General features: G+C 39.1%; 1 protein-coding gene across 1 annotated transcript; it reads left to right on the top strand.

The window, feature by feature from the left end:
* The first annotated feature begins 499 nt into the window (after positions 1 to 499).
* Positions 500 to 24,978, top strand: stk11 (serine/threonine kinase 11). The gene is made up of 11 exons (XM_088085391.1): positions 500 to 696; positions 2,043 to 3,009; positions 11,738 to 11,821; positions 11,995 to 12,084; positions 12,452 to 12,584; positions 14,247 to 14,383; positions 15,049 to 15,176; positions 18,941 to 18,998; positions 19,756 to 19,949; positions 22,218 to 22,458; positions 24,237 to 24,978. The coding sequence occupies exons 2-10, from the start codon at positions 2,729 to 2,731 to the stop codon at positions 22,418 to 22,420; spliced, it is 1,308 nt and encodes a 435-aa protein (XP_087941517.1). The 5' UTR covers positions 500 to 696; positions 2,043 to 2,728; the 3' UTR covers positions 22,421 to 22,458; positions 24,237 to 24,978.
* Positions 24,979 to 25,058: the final 80 nt, after the last annotated feature.

The raw sequence follows: 25,058 nt of genomic DNA on the forward strand, positions 1-25,058 counted from the left end.
TTATTTAGTTTGCTCTATTCTTGTTGACCTTTTATATATGCATTTTGGTCTTTTTGTTTGACTGCTCTGGACCCTTTTCTGTTTGGCATGTTTGTTGATGTTTATTTGATAATTCCCTTTGCCTTTGCTTTGTCTGTCAAAGCACTTTGTAAACTACTGTTTTTAAAGGTGCTATATAAATAAAGTTATTATTATTATTATTATTATTATTATTATTATTATTATTATTATTATTACTACTATTATTATTATCGTCATCATTATTAGTATTCGAAGTAGTAGTAGAAGTAGTAATAATAATCGAGACTGATATCAATCGAATATTGTTACTGATGTGCCTTCCTTGCATGAATGTTAAATTAAGATTTGGAGGGGGCTTGAAATGTATCAGTGCTCCAACAATACATAAATAAATAAATAAATGAAATAAAAATAAAAATAAAAGCCGTCATGCGTCCCTCTTCAGTGTGTGGGAGGAAAAAACTTTGATTTGACGCATTAACGTATGGGCTGTCAGCGCGAGCCGGGGGGGAGGTAAACAAGATGGCGACAACCTGAGTAGCAAGAGTAACACGAAGAGTCAGAAATTTGTTACTGATATACTCACAAACCCGAGCTAAAAATCAGTTTCAGCCTGGACGGACGCTCAGACACGGAATAAAGCCTGCAACGGGAACAAGATTCACATGGATAAAGGTGAGAGCCGGTAACAGGAGTTAACTAGTTATCTTGTTAACAAACTAGCTAGCTGGCTAACCATTTACAGTGGAATCTGAACGGCTTGCTAGCCAACGCAACTCCGGTTAGCTTGCGTTAGCTGGATGTGTCTGGTGTTTCTCCGGGCAGGTTTGGACCATAGAGCTGATGTTTTTGCTATTAAGTGAGCGTTATGCGAAATAAATAGAGGATAATTCCCGTCTCATACATTGCTGCTGCTCACCCGGCAAATGAGGTGAAGATAGCTAATCTCAACATCAGGCAAAGTTGCTAGCTGGCGCTGCATCGCAACCGTTAGCTACAGTTGTGTGACGACGTTTCGGTTATCCTCCCCGGTTGTCCACCGTTATTTACATTCACAATAAATTGGCTGTCGCTGGTTTTCAAGGAGGCATCTGAGTTAAAACATGCAATGGTCGCCAAAGCTATCGATGGAACCACAAAGTGAGAGTGTATGTTATCAAGGTAGTTCATTCAAGCAGCCGTGCTATGTTAGCTTTCCAGCTAGCTAATAGTTATCACTTTAAAAAATGTGTTTATTTAAACTGAACACCTTTAGTGTCACTCGTAACCCACACACGACTCTGTTTAATGAAAGCGGGATGCTTAATATGTACTTGCAGAAAATATATAATTTTGTGTGTGATGTTAGTCTCACAGCAAATATTGAAACCTGTGAGGTTAACCCTTTAGTGCTGAGCAAATTGGTTTGATTTCTTCCGAAAATATGGGGAAAAGGCGATGAGAACAATATGACCTTACTTTTACATGACATGGTCCAGAAATACGCAAAAATAGCAAAAAAGTTTACAAGAAAAATTACCAAATAAATACGCACAAAAAGTAAAAGAAAATAAACACGAAAACGACTTACAAAAAGTGCTGAAAAAATGTATTTTTTTCTCTGTAACATAATTTTAAGCATACAAATAATGTAATTATAAATTCCGTTTTTGGGACAGTTTTCTCAATTTTTTTAAGTTGATTTTCTTGTAATCCTATTCTCTTCTTGTAACATTTTTAGGTAATCTTCTTGTCACCTTTTATTTATTTATTGCATTTTGTGTGACATTTCTTGCACAGTTGGTCTATGCCTGTTTTTGAAAGAAACAAACCGTTCTGCTCTGGTTTCAAAAGGTCAAATACCTTGTAAAAGGCATCTGAATGCAGCACAAGAAAACTGATGCCTATTCAGGTTTCAAGGGGTTCACTGGCGTTCACTAGTGTCTGAACAGCTTGTCTACCAAAGATTGCTAACTTAGTTCAGAGGGAAGAGAAAGCCATGTGAATATTTTCAATAATCTTTAAATGACCCTTGTTTTCAGGCACTGGGCAATAAGAACCGTGGTGGCATGGAGGACACCTGAGGACGGTTGGACACATTGGATGGCTCAGTCGACCTCCAGGAGCCGGGCTGATACAAGAGATTGGGCTGATACTGCTGCATGCATTTGGCTGTAGATCTGTGCTTGGATCCAGTCCAGCTGTACACTCATTTATCCTGAGGGAACCTATGCCATGAAGCATGGACCCCTGACAGAAATGCTGTGCTGCATGGCCTTGAAGCAGGACTGGTTGCCTCTACTTAAGGCTGTATGGTATTAAATTCATATAGAGGTGATTTAGAAGAAAAGACAAACAATTTAGAATCACAATATTTCTGTTCAACTGCACTTGTCACACACGTAGTACAAAAATGCACAGTACAAAGCACTAACTTAGCACTGGATCTAACCGGTTCTTCACCTCCGTTCACACCTCTTGAGAGAAAAGAGCCCTAATGTTTACAAATTGGGATCAATCCCCCACCTCCTCCCTCAACTCTCAGGCCTAACTATTTCCTCTCCCATGTTCAGTATTTTGTAATTCATCTGTATTCCATCTCGTGGAATTAAAACACTCGGCTCAGTGCTGAGAGGTTACCAGTGGATTACTCTCCAGCAGCAATCATAGCTATTTGCAAACGTTTTTGCACAGAAGGCTTTAAGTTGTCGCTGTCGAACTATCAGTCATGAGTACCGGTGAGCTTCATCTTGACTATCTAAATGAAAATGAACTGATGGAGATGGATACTTTCATTCACCGCATTGACTCCACAGAGGTGATCTACCAGCCACGGAGGAAGAGGGCAAAGCTGATAGGAAAATACTTGATGGGGGATCTGCTCGGGGAGGGATCTTATGGCAAAGTGAAAGAGATGCTGGACTCAGAGACACTATGTCGCAGGGCTGTCAAAATACTGAAGAAGAAGAAGCTGAGGAGGATTCCCAATGGAGAAGCTAATGTGAAAAAGTGAGTGTTTTATTTTTGTTTGTTTCGTTAATCTGCCATATTTGACCCTTTATCTTCCTCCTTTCTCTGCACTCTGACAGTTTAAGTGATAACACCAGTGTCACTGACTCCTGAACTGTAGAGTGTGGTTTATGTATGATAAGGTGCGGGGTCTTTTTAGTTTTCCAGTCAGTTATCTAGAGATTCAGTAGCATTAGCTTGACTATAATGCTTGATCTTAATATGAGTTAATTAATTTGAATCACCCTACTGAAAATGTACTGGCATCCGTCAACTGGGTTTCTTAGAACTGTAACACAGTGAGATAAACCCTTCATACCTGTCCCATTTTACCAGCCATCCTTCCCTGCGCACAGCTCCTAACCTGCATTTAACCTGCAAGTCAGATATTTAACTTGAAATCTAAACTGCTTTCGTTTTAATACAAATACCAAAATAATACTTTTTGATGACTGACTTTAAATTCTGCTTCCAAACTTGTCAAATGCATCAGCAATTAACACACTTCAAAAAATAGTTTTTACAGCATTTCTTTTCTGACCTTCTCTGGTCGAAGGTTTTATGTCTTTTGCACCAGCCTCACTGTTGTGTTTGGTAAGAAGCACGCTCTGTTTCACCTGTAACCACACCCAACAGTGATGTGTAGTTGCACTTACAATACACTAATGCATCATTGTATCAAGGTGAGAATTTCTGTACTGGAGGGCCACAAGAGGCTCCCTTAGCTTCAAAACCTTTGCCTAAATAATACATAGTTTTAAATTACAAAAATTATGATTTAAATCCAACAATGGCTGAGCTTTCAAAACTCATTGCAGCAGGTGCTAATTATTCAGTACTCAAAAGTGTTCAGTGCCTGTTCATACTAATGAGATCATGTGTTTGGCTGCTGAATCACCAGGTATGACACTAATGCAACAACATGGATGGAGTCTTTATACACAAACAAAACATAGAGCTCTGTTGGTATTTAAACGTACAACATTCATAATACAGAGCAGGACTGCAAAAATCTGCACAGTTCCAAGTGAAAATGCGTGAAATGAACAGGAGAAATAGGTGTTATACGTCTGCTCCATACAGTGACTTTACATACACTTAAGTAAATGGGCCAACTTTTTGCAATAACCCATTTTTGTAAGTGTGGTGTAGACCAATATGGTTGCTGTGGCCAAAGTGAAGGAATAAGTGAAACTTGTTAAACACAAGCTTCTGCCATAATGACAGAACACATTGCCTTTACCAGAATCCACTTAAAAAGCTTACTGTTTGCACATTAATGTTGTCTTTACAACTGAAGTTGTTTTTTTTTTTTACATTTTAAATCTACGCAACACAAGAAATAATATAATTACAATGTACAACCAGTAATTGACATATATATGTATATATATTACATATATGTGTATTTTGTAATGATTGGTGAAAGTGTTTCTTAACATATTGCAGGAAAATGCACCACTTCATTGATTATTTGTTCCAGTAAAAACAACAAACAAACACAGAATTATTTTTCTGAGTTGCCTAATGACTTGTAATACTAAAATTAGTCTGTAATCTAATTTAAGTAGATTTTCTTCAAAAAATTCTAGTTGTTCTAGGCCTATTCGTTACCAGCTCTGTCTCTCTCCTCTGTCCTGATGCCTCTGAGATTTGGCTGTTATGTCTTCATATTCAAACTTTTTTTTTTTTTGCATCCCCTGTTTCCTGATGAATATCAGAAGTTTTAATCACACAGTAGTTTATTAAATATTACTCTAGCTTTTCGCTGCGGGCCTGTTCTAATTATAGCGGAAGCTTTAGAAAACTGTCAAAATGAGTTCATGCAGAGAGAAGGAAGAGCTGCGAGATGAGTGTGTTTTTAGGCCGCTGTCAAAACGGGAGCAGAAAAATGATGAAAAACTTGTCGTGACAGCTCAGTAAGAATAATGTTGTTATGACTGTTGTGTATTTATCAGGTATCCTAACTCACTTAACTTAAGTCTATTCCAGCATACTGTTTTAAATGAACTCTTCTAAAATAGACAATGTAAAGTTCAGAAATACCATATTTCCCCTTCTCAGTCTCCAGTTAGTTGGGACTGAAAGCAGCCTGTCAGCAGCTTGACGGCAGCAGCTGCAGTTCTCCATCAGTCTGCACTGGATCCCTTCAGGCCGTAGTATTGCCTTGCACTCAGAAGCATTTTGTAGTGCTTGCTGACATGCTTAAGTTGGTTGAAAAAAATTGACTGCTGAGGTTTGTTGAAAAAAATTGACTAAAAGACTAAAAAGACAACTCATGTCACATTAAAGTGTTTGATGTCCAGGCTGTTATGCCAGTGTATGCCAAGTGTTGCACTGAATAAAACTAAGATGTACATCTTTCTTGAGAGGGATGACTGAAAAATGTAGCTGTGGGCGATATAGCCATATAATAATATCACAATATTTCAGGGTATTTTTGCGAGAACAGTATTTTTGACTAGATAACAAAAGCACTGAGAATATTTTATTATTAATTTCAAGAACATACAATTGCAATAAAAAGTGTATTCGTTGTATATGTCAACATAAATGTAGTTTGTCTTCAAATATTCAGTAAAAACAGAGCAAAAATTATCTCTCAGTTCTTTAGTTTGTAAGACAGTAAGTCAGTGAGATTCAGATTCTGTATAAAATTTGAATATTACACAAAATAAAATTGATCAAAAATTATTGTATATATATATATATATATATATATATATATATATATATATATATATATATATATATATATATATATATATATATATATATATTCTCCACCTGAACCTGTATGCACTGTATGTACTGCTATTTCTCCTGTACTCTTCGTGCTGTAGCATGTGTCACTCTGCACTGATGAAAAACCACCCAGCACACAAGCAGACAGTTTTGACAGGCTGTTAATGTTACAATGACTATTGCACATATATATGGATATATTTATGTGCAATATATATGATATATAAATATATAGAGCACACCCCTTACAAGAACACTTCCAGGACACACTCAGTAAGGCCTGTCCTTGTAAGAAGGCCACTAAAGAGGCCTGTGATGGCTTTGATTGGTGCTGCAGGGCTCCGTGACTGAGATGATAGACACTGAGTATGCTACAACTCTTGCCTGTGTTGAAAAAATCTCACATGACAGCTTGGCTGGTGTTTGCCTGGGACTGGAAGTAGAGGGTAAAATGAAAATGGCAAAATAGCGAGAAATCTGGGAGGAAAACCTGATGCTGTTTGTAAGAGAAATGAGACTGAGGAGAGCCAAAACTGCACAGTAATTACTTAAAAACAATAACTTGAAAGATGAAGTGCGTAAAATTTAGGGGGATTCGGTGGCATCGATGAATTGTAGATTGCAACCATCTAAAACTTCTCTTGGCTAGAATTCCTTCTTTTGTCAGGAGCTGAATTATCCACTGAAGTCTCTTTCTCTACAAAACAAACAATGCAGGTGATTAAACTAGCTATACATACAGAATAAAGTGGTTTCATATTACAAATCAGTAAATCTGCCGTTTGGCATTTCGGGGATGGGCTGCTAGTCCTCAACATGCTAATGTGAAGTCACCTTTTCTCTCTGATAACTTTAGATCCAGACACTTAGGAGGTTTTCACTAAAAACAGAATTACCCACTGGGGTTTATTCCTCTCCAAAACAAACAGGTCTGGTGATTTAAACATAGAAACACTGAAAGAAGCACTTTCACATTACAAACAGTATAACTCTGGTGCTGCGCATTGCATTTGGGCTTCTTACTACAGTGACCGATGCTAAAACGTGAATGGTGGTATCTGGAGCCAGTGTTCAGATTGATTGTTCTGGGCTACTGTAGAAACATGGCAGTGCAACATGTCAATCTTCTTAAACTAGGGGCCGGCTTCCTATGTAGATATAAACGGCTCATTCTTAGGAAAGCAAAACAAGATTTTTCTTATGTCCAGATGATTATACACTGAAGAAAACTAATTATATCATATTCCATTTCTGCCAGTTAATCCCCCTAAATCTTACACACTGGTTCTATTATGTCCTTGAATGGCCAACCCTACAACCAGGTCTCAGTCGAAACCAGTCTGTCGGAACTAAAAAAAATTACTGTTAAACAGGGTGTATATTAAGATTTGTACAGCAGATGGAAAGCTACTTAAATTTATAAACTGGCCCCACTCTCATCTTTTCCTATTGTTGACTTATGATGGTACTGAATACTCTTTGCTTTGTCATCCTGAAGTTGTCCCAATTGTTTCTCATTCCATAAATGATGATTTTAATCTTCCTCTGGGTGAAAAGGTTGGTAGTCTGAAGCTTTGTTCTCGCTTTTCTCGTTTTCAAAGGTGTGTTTTTCTTATCCTTGCTGTATTATATTATCAGGACAAAGCCTCAGTGTTAGACTAAATGGTTGTGTCACTCTGTTAATAAGAGCACAGCAGTGTTCCTTGAAGTGTGAAATTAATTTGTTTGTGTTGCCTGTGTGTTTTTGTTTTCTACAACTGTCTCCCTTGGTGGTGGCCTTATGTTACCCAGCATGAGGAAGCTGGATCCTTGAGCCTGTGAAGGCCCGCCTGTGTGTGGATGCTGTAGTAGACCCCAGCGTTCCCATTCAGCCTCTGTGTAGCATTCCTGTCTGCCAAACACTTCCTGCTTTTACAGGGTTGTCATGGGGATGGACATGCTCATACCCGCATTGATTGAGCAATGCCACTCCTGTTTCTACGGCAACACACCAAGAATGCCGTGCCCTTGTTTGGAATGACAGGAGCGCACATGGGCAGACACACATGCCCTAAAGTAGACACACACTCTGGCCCAGCAGACTGTTGATGCAGATTTTGATCAGTTGGTAATGTTGCCGCTGCGTGCCAGAGACACTGCCGTATCGCTGAGTTCTGAAATCCTTTCAGCTCTGCAGCCTGCAGCAGTGTTTCCCGCAGGATTTTAGGAGACCATGAGATCCTAGAGGGTCTGAGGTCTCACCCCAAAAGTAAATTTTGCACATTTAATGTTAATTCATCAATCTGGTACACTTTAAGAGTAAAATTAGAATGCTAGATCTATGAAGAACTTATTTTTGTAAATATTCTTGTGCTTTGTTAGACAGCTAAATGTACCAATGTTTACGTAGGTTTTCAGCACCTCACGCTTTTATAATGCAGCTATGTGGCATAGATCTGGGACTTCATGATTTGGCGCTAAATTTTGTCATTCTCTAAATTGATACAGTGAAAGTGCCTGATTTTGAGTCTGTGTGTAGTGAGAAATGTCTTGAACTCAAATATATCATTCATCAGCCCATTTTAGGCCGAAATTGCGCTATAGGGCCGCTACTAAGTTCCTTCTTTATGCCACCTTTGCATTTTTACACAGAACTAAACATATGACATACACATAGGCAGTGCTTTCAAAACATTAACAATAGCATAACATGGCAATAACAATCATTTACTCTCTTTGTTATATGGCGGCTCATCTCGTCCTCTGCTCAGAGGGTAAGAAGCCCCCAAAACTCATTGTTTTACATTTGCAGACATGTACGGCTGCTGTTCTTCTTTGAGTTGGCAGTTATACGCTACTAGCTGCTTTTTAAATCTCTTGCGGTTGTCGCACACATGGGTCATTACAATTTACACAGTAGCTGGTTTGACCACAGAGATACGAGTGATGGCTAGCTTGATATTAAAACATCACACGCATCCTCTGGACTACCCAAGAAGCACAGGAGAACAGGATTTGATCTAATTTGGCTTATTGAGAAAACCACTGTGGTCAGTGAAGGTAGAGACCAACACGGACAGAGCGTATTGAAGTCTCTGGGAGTAGAACAGATATAATATTGTGTTCTTCGATTATTTAAATTAAATGATTATTTTTTTTACCTTTTCGATCACTGACTTATTCAAAACAACAGCATGATTGCACATACTCGCCTAATGTAACTTTAACTAGCCTTGAGCAGGGCCATTTGGCTGTCCTTATTGTAGGGTCCTGCTTAAACACATTAGTTCTATAAATATGAATCATAATAGAACAAAAAAGTCCCACCCATAATGCATTGGGGCTGACTGACTGAGAGTGAGCGATGCTTTGCTAAAGCAATAGTACAAAACAGGGTTAGAAATATTGCGAAACTGGTGGGACAAATTGGATTGTAGCCGGTCGCCACATTCTACGTAATTAATGGGAAACACTGCTGCAGGCCTTGAACGCGCAAGGTCTGTCGGCACAGATATGAACTCAGACTGCAGATGGACTGCAGCAGTCACTCTGCCTCAGTGGCAGCGCTGCCTCTATTTTATGATTTGTTTTATGGAAGCAAGCCGTGATGCAGATGCAGCTTGGTTTGCTCTATTTCAGACATGTTATCTGCTCTAGCTATTCAGCTCAATAGCAGAGATGATGTACATCTTGAAGTGAAGCTATTCATTATGCCTTACCATATTTTAATCATAGTTCTGTTTTTATGCGTGCATGAGTCAGTTGTGTCTTTTTGCCAGTGCAGTGATGCAGCAGTAACTGCTTGTGTGTGTCTGTGTGCAAGCAAGAGGCTGACGACGCCCAGAATATCCATTTGTCAGTAGTAAGACTCTGTATGAGGTACTGACACAGCTCAAAAACTGCAGGTTGATAAGGGACAGAAATACTCCAAAGTGTTTGGTGTGAGATTGTGTCAGAGTAAAGAAGAAGACAGATGATGCCTCAGCACTGAAGGGGCCATGAGAATTTTATTTCTTTTTGGCACAGGCGCCCTCCCTTTATAGCTTTGGCTTGTGCTTAAATCACGTGTATTTCCAGGAGGGGAGGGTAAATCTATATTACTAAGAATCAAGATTTTTTTTTTTATCTTGTAAAATTCTAAATACATAATATTTCAAGCTACAGATTGTTATTAACCGATATTGGTTCTAAATAGGCATAATAGATCAGTGGTCTCTATAACACAAGACATGTGAGGCAATGAATACTTTTACATGCACAAAAAAGTCAATGTTTTGCTCCTATTCTAAAAAAGACAATATTCCTACTAAGCTGGCTAATGAAAATGAATATTGCAGCTGTGCACACTCTAATTAATGTGCGCTAACAAATAGGATTTTTTCACAGTTTCCTACCGACTTGTTGGACTCTCTTTCCTCCCTTCACCTTCTTGAAAAGGTCGGCACTGTGATATTTGCACATATCAGAAAGCCTGTTGATATCTTAAATCTGTCATAAAGTGCAGAAACAGGTGTGTTTCTCTTTCCGATGAGAAATGTGGGATTTTCTTTTGCGTGCATCTCTAACCCGAAGCTTTGCAAACTATTGGCGAGTTGGTTTGTATACAACTTATCCATGACAATGCACAGTGCCGACCAAAAACAGACGAGAGGCCGAGTGTTGCAAACTGAGGTGAAACCCCACTTGAGACAAGTATTCCGAATTGGCTGTATACATGCCCCAATTATGCTCCAAAAACTGAATAAAACCGGCATATCCCATGTCTTGATCGGAAAGTGCTAAATTCAGAAAACGTCTGCATTTTGAATAAATAAGTGGAATATGCTCTTCATATGACTGGATCAAATTCAGAATATTGTCATATTTGGACTTATATGGGAAAACCAGTGTGCATGTTACTGTTGCTAATTTCTTTGCGCACCATTAAAATGACTTAACCAATCGGATGGTTCTGACAGACTGTAGCATTTTAAGACGCATTATACATGGGCATGAAACTCTACAAACAAATATCTGCATATGAACTCTGAAATAAAAAGCTAAATCTAAATCATACAGTATGCATGTTTTTAGAGGCATACTTTTCATTGTGCTCATAGGGCTGTGCCTTAATACAGGAGAAGAATTTACTGGTGTTTATCATCCACTGCAATATGAAACATAACTGCCAGTTAAGCTGAGTGCACTCATTGAAAGTCATTGTTTGACTAAACATATACAGAGTATAGCATGTATTTAAAATTCGATACTCACCGCTGCTAAAACACTCTGTAAGTATTATGCAGTAATATGAACAATGTAGCTGTGAGACAAATTGAATCTAAATCTAATCACAAGAGATTCCTGTCCCTAATTGCTTGGCAAAACCTCAGTATTTCCTGTGTGTGAATGTGGGAAGCATGTGTAGGGAAGTCTGCGGTTTGTTCTTGTGCTCTTCCTCTGCAGATCCAAATTCATTAGCGTCCCCACTTGCAGCTCTCTGATGAATGTTGAGTCTCCAGGGTGGTTTGCCATGCTGGTGATTTAAAAAGCTTCTCCTCGGGTAGCTAAGTGAACTGTCAGGTTATCTGTCTTTATGAGACCAGCGTAATTGACTGCAACTGCACGCAGACAGTATCAAGTCTATTCTGTTTTCAATGATTCACCTTTTAAAAGAGTCTTACATTTGTTTTTAATTATTTATGTAATGGATTTACAAATTAAGTCAATTATTACTTAATCACAGAATGTTTTTGAATTTGATATAAAGAGAAACACAGAACGGCAACTACTGTATCATGAAATGATTAGAGTTGCTGCCCCTGCTCATCTTAATAGCTGAGCTTATTAGAAATGCCACTAATTAAATGAATGTGCCGTTATAGTGCCAATGTGCTGATGTATGGCACCTGACCTTAATGCTATGATCTCAGCAGACAAGTGCCAGTATCGTATGATGTAACACTCCCTGCACATTTCCTTAATTAATCTTTTGCATGATTTTTGTCCTTGTGTCCATTTCTAGGGAGATTCAGCTGCTAAGAAGACTCCAACACAAGAATGTGATTCAGTTGGTGGATGTGCTCTACAATGAAGAGAAGCAGAAAATATATCCTTTCATAAGAGGGGATTTCATGATTTTTGATGTTAGATGTTAAAGTCGCTGTTCGTGAGGGTTCTTTCTGTATCTAAATATTTCTCCTTGGGAGTTATCAGCTTTATAACGGGCTCACTTTATTAAAGGATTTATTTTTTTGCAAATCCCCTTGACTCCTGACTTACGTATATGGTGATGGAGTATTGCGTTTGTGGGATGCAAGAAATGCTGGACAGCGTCCCAGAAAAAAGGTTTCCAGTATTTCAAGCTCACGGGTAAGTGTCTGTTTTTCTCTCCCCTCTCCCCTCTCCCCTCTCCCCTCTTCCCTCTTCCCTCTTCCCTTCCTCTTTCTCTCAGCCTCTCTGCTATATTTAGATTAAGCCTCTCTGCATCCATTGCTCCAGGCCTATGTTTAGACCTGAGACTGCAGGGGCCTCTGCTGTTAAAATAACCGACCATAGATCGTTGTGAATGTGTGGTCACTGCTGAAAAGCCACGGTCGCATAAGTGCTAAGTGATGAACGTTCCTGTGACCACAGTGACAAATTGTTTGATGTGCTTATTGTTTTTTTAACATTGCATTGTATGAACACTCCCACCCCTCTATTCATTGTGTCCATCCATTTTGTTTCTTTTTTTCAGGTACTTTTGCCAACTCTTAGATGGCCTTGAATATTTGCACAGCCAGGGAATAGTTCACAAAGACATTAAACCAGGGAATCTGCTGCTGACCACAGACGGGGCACTTAAAATCTCCGACTTGGGAGTAGCAGAGGTGAGCTTGGGCCGCAGAATATTGTTGTTTACTGTCCAGGGGGGCATGTTTTTTTTCTGCAGTAACTACCTGATTTCAACAAATGAAGCATCTTCTGATTCATTTTTTTCATTTCCAGACAGCTAATTTTTAGTGGTAGTTAGTGAAACTTTCAATTATGTTGTGGACACACACAGCTCAGGTATATACAAATCGCAGACAGTGGAAAAATAGTCTATCAGGATGCCTTTAAGCTTCAGTAAACTTCATTGTGTAAAACAGTTTCTATGTATCAAATTTTAGATATGTGTCCACTTAAGTGGGTAAATCTACACACATCACTATAGCTGTTATATTTGTGCAGAGTTTTTCTTTTGTTATGTGGCAGAAGTGAAAGTGAGAGTGTTAAATTGCGTTAGATTTTGCGTCATGTGTCAGTGTATTCTGTCTTTTACCACAAAGTTTTATTAGTAGATTTGGTTCTAGTGTTTCTTAAAGCTGGAGTAGGCAAAAATGGGGAAAAGGCAAAAAAAAAAAAAACAGAATATGAAAATACACCTTCCAGCAGCTCTCCCCTCTCTGATCTAAGACCCTCCCACTTGACAATTTTGGGCATATGCACACGCTTTATACATAAACCCTGTGTTTCCTATACTTTGATTCATTTAATCTTATTTCATTGTAGAGCTGCACTGAGCTCTCACAGTCCATCCTTGCTCTGCTCTCTCTGTTAATAAGTGCAGAATAAGACAAGAATTATCTAGCTAGCCACCCACAGTCCCTCCGCCTTGCTCCCCAGCGCTGTTAACTGCTTCCCCAGGAGGAGAGCAGGCAGCAGCTCAGGAGCTTTGGTCATTGGCTGTAGCAGCTTAAATCCGTCGTGCACAAACCCCCAGCGCCATATGCCACATTGGGCTGGAGACCTGTGCAACAGCGGCAACAGGCGTGGGGATTTGAGGCTGTCGTTTCCCCCGGAGCAGGGGTTTGTATTAGTTGAATATGGGTTTCTGCTGACCTGGAGTCTGTCTCTGGAGCTGCTGCCCACTCTCCCAGTGAGGTGGTCTGTAGTGGTGGAAAGTGAGGCAAAATACACGCTGTAAATCAAGGCTCTGTCTCGTGTTAACAATAAAGACATGAGCTGTGAACTTTTGGCTCCAGTTAGCAGAAGACTAAACTACATTTCCTTCTAATCTCTATCTGAAACACTTCACCAGTATTGCCACGTGTTTTATTTTGTTAATTGCCTTCTAGACTCTTCTTAATAAGGCCGTCTTCCTTTTTTTGGTTGCTCTGCAGTGAAGGCAGCAGTTGTTGCCAATGGTGGAATAACAGTTTTCTCTGCAGGATTCTCTGCCATTGATATCAGGCTTTCTCAAAACAGATGCTCATCTGCATTTGTCCATAGGAGCTTCCTCTCTCTGAAATGACCTGTGACTGACCATTGTCTCTCGTCACTTAAGCCTGAAAACAGTCTAGTGTTCTCTCAGAGCACTTGATTTACAATATACTCATAGATTATTATGGGATTTTTGCCTAATGACCCCAAGAATAAACTGCCTACCCCAGAATTAAGAAAGGAATGGAAACAAATTATTCAGTCATTTCATAATTCATATATGTGGTTATTGATATAGAGAAGCACAAAATTAAAGTCTTATTAATCCTATTAACTCTGTTTTTCAGGCCCTTCACCCGTTTGCGGAGGATGACACATGTCGCACCAGTCAAGGCTCTCCGGCCTTCCAGCCTCCAGAGATCGCCAACGGACTGGACACCTTTTCAGGGTTTAAAGTGGACATTTGGTCTGCTGGAGTAACACTGTGAGTAGTCAAATCCTCAGCATGCTCAAGTTTTTACAGAGTCCTTTAAATGTTGTAGCATTTTAAAGGCTCAATTCTAGACAATGAATCTGTTAAGGTTTTTTTAATATCTGGCAAAATTAGATGTCGGTTGCCTGTGGTACTTAATGGATTGTCGTCGAAAATGCTCTTGCTTGTCATTTTCTCTTAGATAGCTCAAAGGGCAGAGCAGCAGCTATGAAGTCATTAGAGAAAACTACTTTAAAGACAACCTCACTGATCCTCAGTCCTCCCTCTATGTACATACATTGACATGCCTGTGGACTCATTCACACTCTGTGGTCCACCTGTAAGGTCCTCAAATAGAGATGTCCCTGTGAAGGGTCTATCTTTGTAAAGCTCAGAGTGTAGGAACAAATAGACACACTTCCTAGAAAATAAATAGAGGATGTCATGATGTATGTTGTTATGTTATACTGTTTGAAATAGCCAGAGCCTGGGTTAAAAAGCACCACAGTATGGTGCCATTAGATTTTAAAGAACAGTCAAAGAAAACACCTGAATCGTCTATTTTGAATTCCCTTATAAAACATTGGGAATGTGCAAACCATTGTGGCAACTGTTAACAGTATCCCAGTTTATGATACACTGACAGCATTTCTTGACTTCTTGGTCCGTCCATTCAGATACAACATTACAACGAGCCTGTACCCATTTGAGGGGGACAACATCTATAAGCTATTTGAGAACATTGGAAAAGGAGACTACACTATTCCTGAGGAGTGTGGACCTCTCCTGTCAGATCTGCTGCGAGGTGAGTGTGGTAAAGAGCTCAATCAGGGCCTGAATTTCATTTTGGGATTGTGGGTATTGCATGTAATTTGTTGGACCAGGGGCTGAAACGTAGATTTGTGCTCAGAAAGAAAGCTCCAGAACCTGAAAGGACTAGCACAAATGGCAGTGCCAGTGAAGTCATCGTTAACAATGGTTATCCTCAGGATGCTCAGACAGGTGACGCTAACGTTACTTAGGCGAACCAGTGGTCCGCAGACATGTTTAGAGCTAACAGGCTTGGAATATATCTGTGCTTCATTTATAAAATGTAAGGTGCTGCACGTTTTACCAGCTGATGTTACAAAATGTAAAGTCGCTACTCAGATGATGTTTTTCATACAGCAGAGAAAGAATAGTGCATGGAGACCAAAAGAAAGACTTAGGATCAATGGTGAAAGAAGTATTCGGGTCTTTGAACTTCAGTAAAAGTGGCAATACAACAGTATTGGAATACTTACAAGAGTCCTGAATTCAAAATTGTAAGTAAGACTAAAATATCGGCATCATAATATACTCAGTGAACAAAAAGTAAAATTACTAATTATACACAGAATAGTATACATGCAATTTTATTATTATTATCTATTATTATTAATGAATCTATTTTGCAGCTTGTAAACATAGGGGCTAATCTTTTTATATACTGATACTGACAATATACTGAATAGCTTTTGAATTTCACCAAGGGATCAATAAGTAGTTTTATCTTTATCAGTACAATACATTATTTTTGTATTAATAATCTGAATTGGAAAAGATGCTAGCAACTAATCTTATAAAATAATAAATAAGTGATGGCTAAATTACAAGAAGTAAAAAAGTATGACACTGACTTTCAAAATGTGGTATGTAAAGTACAAAGACTGCAGAGTTCTACATAACTACAACACATGAGTAAATATATTTTGTTAAAATCCACCACCGCTAAGGAAGCTGCTGCAGAGAGATGACCACTTGAGAGAAAGATAACAAAAAATTACAACATCGTATGTAGTTCAGAGAATCCCAAAGACAGTGACAAAAATCAATCTGGAGTGAGAATAGGACAAAGGAGTAAGTTCCCTCCAAAAGTATATACATTTCCCCTTTGTGAAGCATTTAAAGAAGTATGTCACCACTGGAATATGGTGTTTTAATAAAAATAGGCTGTCTGTGAAGAAGAAAGATGTAGTTTTGAAATTGGTGCTACATGGCCAGAGAAAATAGAGAAAATGGACTGTGGCATTCACTTTTTCTTAAGAGGTAGAAAACCTACACCTACTTGAAAGACCTGTGAGTGCTGAACCACTTACACTTTCACTGGCAGGGCAAGTAATGCAAACTTGTGTGTTTGACACAATGGCAGTCGGTAACACATCATCACATATTAATCTTAAACAGAGCATTAAAATGTGCCTCTGAAAATATTTTAGGAGAGAATGCAGTAACATATTCTTGATTTATAGTTGATCAGCTTTACCTGGTTTTACTGTTTGGAGTTTGTTTGAGAGAGAGGGGGGCTGGTCTGTCTCTTGATCCACTTCTATATTCCTTGTGTCCACGGTGGCGGTATGTGTGGCAGGCAACAATACTTAAGTATAGCCTGTATAAAAGATGACTCTTTTTACATCATCCGGCGGTGTTTGCAGGGAGATAGAGGCACAAGTTAGATGGAGGAAAGTTAACCACAGTTCATTGACACATACTTGCCACATTGGCTGTGGTTACATGCACTCCAATATCCCCCTATTATTCAGAATGTGACAGTACTCTGAATTTGATGTGAATCAAACAGCATGTTCTGTTCGGATATTCCCAATTTGGCTGTTTTCCAACCAATTCGGAACATAGAGTTTTTACCACAGTTTGCAAGACACGGCTTTTTGTTCGTTTACAGTCAGCTCTGTGCGTTGTCATGGATACGTTGTAAGCAAACAGACTTGCCAACAGTTGCAAGACTGTAGGGTAGAGATGCATGCAGAAAAGATTTAGACAAGATAGCAACTCAAGACTTAGATATCAACAGTGTTTTGGATATGCACAAATATCACAGTACCGACCTTTTCAATAAGGTGAACAAAGGAAAGGAAATAGTCCGTTACTGGTAGGAATTTGTGAAAAAAATCTATTTTGATGCAAAAAAGCAAAATGACAAGTTGTTCTACATAATAAACGAAATGTCAGGGCACGTTAGACAGAGTGTTAGTAGAATTAGTCATTAGTCATTTAATTTCATTAGCCATGTAAACAGCTTAGTAGGATTATTGTTTCTTCAGAATAAAAGCACAAACCAAACTATTTTGTGCATGTAAATGTACTCAGTGTTATGATACGAAGCAGGTTGAAAATCTGCGAAGTATCCCTTTAAGGGGGGAATTCCCCACCATTTTGAAAATCACATTTCCGACGCTGTAAATGATGCCATAAGGCCAAATTATACTTTCTCGTCAAGGTGTTGCCGTGGTTACATACCTATGCCGTAGTAGTGGATGACTCATAGTTCAGTGTGGGTGTAATCTATTGAGTGCCGTGTTTTTGTCATCACAATATGACAGTGTCATGCATCATCAGACAGTGTCGTACATTCATTTAAACAATAGTTGAGATTTGCTCTTAATATGTTTTACACAAAATAAAAGAAGTCGGAAGGAAAACTGTGAGATGGAGTTGGTCCGGTACTGTATGTAGTGAGATCAGTAATATAGCGCAAGAAGAGTCCTCACCAGTAGCACTGTAATCTTTCCTGTTTGCGTCCAGTAGGTGGTGCTGTGACACTGGAAGTCGCTGTGACTCCTCAGCATGCGAGGCTTCCTCCAAACTGTAGAAATCCCTCCAGCTGTTGACGTAGTTTCCATTGATCTGGAGCCAGTAGCAGAATACTAAACACTTTATGGTCAGGCATTGCTTTTCCTGAATGGTGCAATGCTTCTGACCCTTGAAAAAAAACTAAAAAAAGAGTCAAGAGTCTTTCACAGTGAAACATATAATCGGCTAAATGGGTGTTTAATCCGAAAAGGATGTTGGGAAGATTATGTTTGCATTACCAAATGAAACAATGAAACTGAACACATAATGTTGCAGCTTGTTATCCATCTTATCTTAACGTGGTGCCACATTGAGGGTTTTTTGAACAATGTCTTAGTTGTGAATATTAAAAAAAAAACTGCCAGATTCTAGCGCTGTTAGAACTCATCCATCCCCCATTTTGTGTGTGTGTGTGACGTCTGTGTGTGATGACGCAGCACCTGAGAGATAGTCAGTCCATAATTACATGGTCTAAAATAAGCCCAGTGCCACAAAAGGTGTCCTTCAGCAGGCGCAGCATTACTATCAGCACTCTGCACGCTGCCCCTCTCTGCCTGCTGGGAGACAATTACATTATTAGGTCTGGATAGGCACTGAATCACTGCTGCCTTATCACACTGACATTCTGCTTTTCCCACAAATTCAGCCCACATTATGATAATTAAGGGACAAATCTTCATTACATTTGTACAGCTGTTAATGCTACTCATATTGATGTTTCCTTACTGTACCTCATTGACTGCTGTGCAGGATGCCTACACACGCAGTGATGAATGAGATTATTCTGTGCATTAATTAATGTTTCTTGGACAAGTTTATCATCTGTCTGCTATTAGCTTGCCCCTCACTGCTGTGGCCTCCCATCAGTTTATGTTTAACGTCTAACAAAGAGATGGTGTGGATGGAGAAATAGTTCAGATTGTTGGGATTCAGTTGACCTTTGTGATGTTTGTTTTACAGGAATGCTCGAGTACGACCCAGCAAAGAGGTTTTCCATACAGAACATCAGGCAACACAAGTGAGTGATTTTGCATGTGAATCCATGTAAGATTAATTATGTGCATATTAAAAAAACACTAGGGTTCCCAAGGTCATGGAAAACCTGGAAAAGTCATGAAATCCAGGCCTCGAAAAATTGTGAAATTAGTAAAAAGCATAGAAAGTTTTGAAAAAGTCAAGGAATTTTGTTTAATGTAATGAAAGTGTTACAGTAACTGTCGATGGATAACCTTACACTAGGGTTGAAACTTTATGAGATTTTCACAGTACAGTAACCGTCTCACCAAATATCCCTCTACCATGCAATTTATATTTTTCTTCGTTATAATGGCTGAATGAGTGAAAACGGAATCAACAGAAAGGATGTGTAAAAAGAAATAACAAAAATAAAGGTGAGAATTAATCTCCGGTTGTATTTTTTTTCCAATATCGTAGATAAACAAAAGTACACGGTATTACAACTGTTAATTTTCATACCATGGTATACCTTGAAACCTCTAAACCACTACAGTCCTACCTTACACATAATATAACATAATGACAGTTTAATTTTCTGTAGCTAATGAGGTAACATTCTTCTTTTCAGCTACCTGACATTATGCTCGAATAGAGTTTGAATCTGATATGTTTGAAAAACTTTGAGCAATTGGGCCAAGAAGAAAATAAACTGTAATTAAAGGTCCTTGAAAAGTCCTGGAAAAGTCTTGAAATTTGGCACATGAAAATGTGTGGGAACGTCGATACATGACCGAGATTCCTGTCCCCGTCCCTTCTAGCTGGGTACGTAAGAAACATCCTCCGTCGGAGCCTCCGGTGCCCATCCCTGCCAGCGCGGAGAGCAGGGATCCTTGGCGAAGTATGACGGTGGTGCCCTACCTGGAGGATCTGCACGGTTACACAGAGGAGGACGATGACGAGCTCTACGACGGAGAGGATGAGATAATCTACACTCAGGACTTTACAGTGCCAGGTCAGTGTGAGCTCAGACAATTCTTACAGTTAAACAGAACAATTGAGCTTTTCTTTCCAACATTGTGTGTTATGAGAACAATTGATGTTTAGTCAGTGTGTTTTGGTTTATTTGTGTCATCTTCTCTTCTCTCTGTTTGACTTTGAAAAGATGAGGAGCTGTATGTTGGTCTCATGTTAGCTACTTCCTCTTCTTGTACGACCACGCTGAATCATCCTTTTAAGGAGTGTGTTCCAGAAAAGCCTGTTTGTTTTAGGGCAGTTTTAGGGCTTGTGTTCTTACCAGTTAATCTGTATATTACTTTCTTGATTAATCAATGAATCACTTGGTCTACAAAACATTAGAAAACAATGACAAAAGCTTGTTGTAATATCCTGAAGCCTTAAGTGACCTCATCAAATGTAGGGCTGGGCAATATATCAATACTGTGATAGGAATTTATATATCCTTGATCCTTTATATAAGAAAACATACAATGATATTTTATTGTCCATTTTCAAAGAAATTTGTCTTGCATCCTCAAGCTCTAAACACTCAACGGTGACATAAAAACAAATTTAACATAAAAAAAACATCTGTATAGTAACCCTACGTATTGTAACATTGTAAATGTTGTCTTTCCCTGGTTTTAAAGGCTGCATTTCACTAATTGGTGCAATATTTTCAAAATGCTCTAAAAGTCTACATTACTGCAGAAATATGAATATCGAGGTATTTGGTCATTTTGTCTGACCAGCATTTTCAAACCCAAATACATTAAATGAACTCTAATTTAGATTTAAATTTGTAGAAATGTGATATTTTTGACGTTTTTGCTTTAAAATAACTTGAACAATTAATTGATTATCAAAATAGTTGTCAGTTAATTTTCTGTAAAGTAATGCTTGATACTTGTGAAAAGTGCATGTGTATTCACTCTGTTTAAACCCAAAATTTCCTCACAGCTTATGAAGTAAAGATTTGGCTACACAAATATTCTTACAAAGGGAGCCACGCACATGTACTAACAGGCTGTTGTTGTAGCAATCTAATAGTACCATAAATTAAATTTTTTCAGGAAAGAAAGTTGACTTTAAAAAGAAAAGACTAACTTATTTAATCTTATGCTTCACTTAATTTAAAATTATCGTTTTCTTCAAGATTTTTTTTATATTTATTTTAGGGTTTAGGGTGATGATGTCATAAAATGTGGTGACAGACATTCAAACCTTCAATGAAAAACCTCAAAAGAAGACCCCAATGCAAAAAAAAAAAAAAGAAAAGCCATTTCGGTACAGTCTGTGTAAACAGGGCTTGATGTGGGCAACGATTCAGAGGTTTAGAAGAGACAACAACTTTTCATCAAATCGTGCTAAATTTAGTGTTAGAAAATGCCGACATACTTCTTGCAGTGAACTGTGTGTACAAACTTTATCAGTGTTTACTGACTTTGCAGTGAATAGATAATAACAGCATCTTTACATTTGATTTAATTTGTTCCCCAACTCTTCTTTCATTTCCCCTCCCAGAATTCAGATCCTTTATCTGTTGCTAGGCAACAGCCGGTAATAATACATGCAGTCGTCGGTGTCGGGTATCTCGAAGTGGTGCCCCACATAAAAACCAAACGGAGCTGCAGAATGTGAATGAAGTGATCTAAAAATAGTCCTGTTGAAATGGTTTTGGTGTGGGTGTATGAATGGTTTTCCAGGGTTCACTCCCACACACGCTGTGCGACAGGATGCTTCATGTGAATGAAATGAAATGAGTGTTTGGTAAATTAAACAACAGTATTCCCTGATGTTTCTCTTAAGCTGCAAGTACGTCTCGCTCCTTTTAATATTCTCCTCGGTGTTGCAGTTTCTGTGTGGGAGGTAATTTAAAGTTTATCCTGGCCCCAGCCATACACACACACACACACACACACACACACACACACACACACACACACACACACACACACCTGTACTCAGAATGAACAAGTCACATTAAGGTTAAGTCCTATTTTTCACTCAGCTGATTTCCTGTTGTGTAGGTTACTATTCCTCTTGTTTCTCATGGTTATCTGACCTGACATTTTGCTGGTGCTGCTGACAAATAAGCTTTTTAAAGGTCCTCTGTTTAAAAAAAAAAAAAAACAACCATGTTTACAGTTTTTACGGCAGCAGCTCCGTGGTAATTTCCATCCATGTGACCACTCACCTCGTGTGTGCTCAGTGAAGCAGCAGTCAAGTCAGCACTTGTGTGAAACCATGATGGATTTGTTTCTGATAATGTGCGTGTCTTTAGGACAAGTGGTTGAAGAGGATCAGGGGCACGCAGACCACAGTCCAGCTCTAGCCAAGCCAGTTTGTGTGAACGGGACAGAGGGGGGGGCTCTGAACAGCAAGGCCAAAGCCGAACGCCGATCCTCCTCTTCATCTAACCCCTCGCGTAAAGGAGTCTCCACAGCCAGCAAGATCCGCAAGCTCTCCACCTGCAAACAGCAATGACCCCCCCCCCCCATCCTCCCTCGGCAACCACCCACCTGGTGAGTGTGTAGACTGTTAACAAAAAGCGTGTGCTTCAGAAGTGCTTAGAGGACACCTTCTCTACAGTAGACAGAGAAAAAAAGATAAAGGAGTACAGATGAAAAGATAGGAGCGCTTTAGAACATACGTAGATATGAGTATCAGGAAGGAGGAAGGGGAAAAAAGGGAGGGGGGGAGAGAGAGAGAGAGAGAGAGAGAGAAAGAGAGAGTTGATATTCAGAAAGCAGAGCTCTGACTCACCACCACTCCCCAGGCAAACACATGGGCGGTTTCCTATACAGTCACATAAACTAGATCTGGACTGGTCCGGTTTTGGAGTATCACTCTCCGACTCTCTGTCAGGATTTTATCTGGACTGTAGCCTTCCAGGGGTTCGTCAGCGGCCCTCGTTCAGTCAGAGAAGTGGGGCAGATTTATGCTGCAAGCATACAGACTAATTTAACAGGTTGTCCTCTCTTTCCAGTTACCACCCACAGTTTGCTCTTTCAATCTCTCGCACATACAAACCAGTCACGGCGTGAGGCTGTTTGTCATGAGTGCAGTGCAGAGGAGATGCTGTGTATTAATTTGTTCAGGCGATGACTCACCCTGGATGAGATAAAGTGGGCTGTGGGATGTTTGTCTCTCTCTTTCTCACCCCGTGGATGAGTCTTTCCGTGTTAACAGCACCCATTAGTACTTTCTTGTTGTAATTCTGTGATACTTTTCAGTAAAGGAAACCTGCTGCTGGTCGTGATATGTGATGAGATAAATAGGGCCCCTTGATTCCGTGATTTGGAAAACAGGCGTAATTGTAGAACTTGGCAATTAAGATGAAATCAGCTGTAAAATGCCCGTATGTCGCATCCTTGTAAGGCAATATCTCAAGAACGTTTGAGGCAATTTTTTTCAAATATGGCAAAATTATTTGACTGGACACAAGGATGAAGTGATTAGATTTTAGTGGCCAGTGGTCAAGGTAATGGTGACCCGGCATTTGCCTCATTCTTGTGAAAGCAGTGTCTTTCAGACATGGATGTAAACCGTAAGTGCAACTTGACAGATGCACAGAGGCAAACAACTGCATCAAATCCTGTCCTAATGTGCTTCTCGGGTCATCCTGAGTCAGCACCTGATGTTTCTGCATCATGCTATCTGTTGCTCACATCTCCTTGATCAAACTGACCACCGCCAAAGTTGGAGCACACCTTATTCTGACCTGTATTAAAACGGCCCAAGATATACATATGACTACATCTGCTTTTAAAATAAGGCGTTACATCAATATTAATGTATCTATGGAAAAGAGATTTATTGGATTATATCCACATGAAAGAAAAAACTATATGATTAAAACCATTTTAGAAAATGTTCGATATTCTTTGATGCTGGCTCGCTGGAAACAAAATCATGACAATGAATGTTATTGTTGGATTCTGTGGTCATGTGGTAAGTCATCCAAAAATTCTACACTAACAGCTTAGTTTAGGGCATGGAGGATATAACGTTTTGTTTTATGAATGTACTGAAGCACTTTGTTCTATACAAAAATTGAAATATTGTTTTACATCAAATTCAATTGATATTCATGACATTTTAAATATTTTCTTGCTGAATTTTTAAAAATTGTATTCATCCACCACATTATTAGAAACTCTGTGATAACAGAATGTGCTTCAGTCGTAAAACAGAATTTGTGAAAAAATAAAACATCTGGGAAAGAAAACTGATTTCACTGGGCCATTGACAAACTGATACATGTCTGTTATACTCTCTCCTCCATTTGTGTCCCCCTCAGGTTGATCTGTCCCCCTCCTTCTGTGTCCAGAGTCCTCACAGTTGTGAGAGAAACCTGCTGACGTTAATGCCCCCAAACCTCCTTGGACCACTGGCCTGCAGAGTCTTTTGAAGATGTGGTATGAGTGACGGGAGGGAGGAGGACAGCATGAAATGTTCTTTTTGCTCTGAGACTGAGGCACTGGCTGTGAAGATGGTGTTTTTTTTTCCTCCTTTTATTTTGCCTCCTTTCAACTCTTGTCATGCAGTTCTGTTTCATTTCCTCTCTCCATCCTGTCGTCCTCTCAGGACGGCCCAGTGTTGCACCGGACATTACAAACACCATCACCCCTGTACCCCACCCACCCACACCCTCTCCCCACCTTCTGTTTCTTTGATTACCTTTGTTTTTACAGAACCCTAATGGCAGTTTTTAAAACACATTGTGATGTGTAAAAAAAATTAAAGAGAAAACAATAAGAAAAGTTATGAATAATTCTGTATTTAAATCTATAATGAGAATAATTATCATAGTACTCTTTTACCACCAACATAAAAAACTGCATGCTGTACAGAGCTGGAAGAAAGGGAAAGTGCTTGGTTTGTGGACAGACTGACAGACTGAAGCCTTGAGATCCACCGCTGACCTGTTGGGGATTTTTGATTTCCATTTAGGTTTTTTTTTTTTTTTCTCTTTCTTTTTCCAATTTTCCAATGAATATTTTTTAATTATTATTTATATAAAATATGTCCCAAACAGGCTATTTTGTTGGATGATCCTTTCTGTTTCATTTTGAGTTGAGCATATTTTTATTATGCGATACACCCCAGTGGTTTATGTCCT

This window comes from Plectropomus leopardus, chromosome 12 (assembly GCF_026936395.1).
Source record: "Plectropomus leopardus strain MGB_pleo_1.0 chromosome 12, ASM2693639v1, whole genome shotgun sequence".
Lineage (NCBI taxonomy): Eukaryota > Metazoa > Chordata > Actinopteri > Perciformes > Serranidae > Plectropomus > Plectropomus leopardus.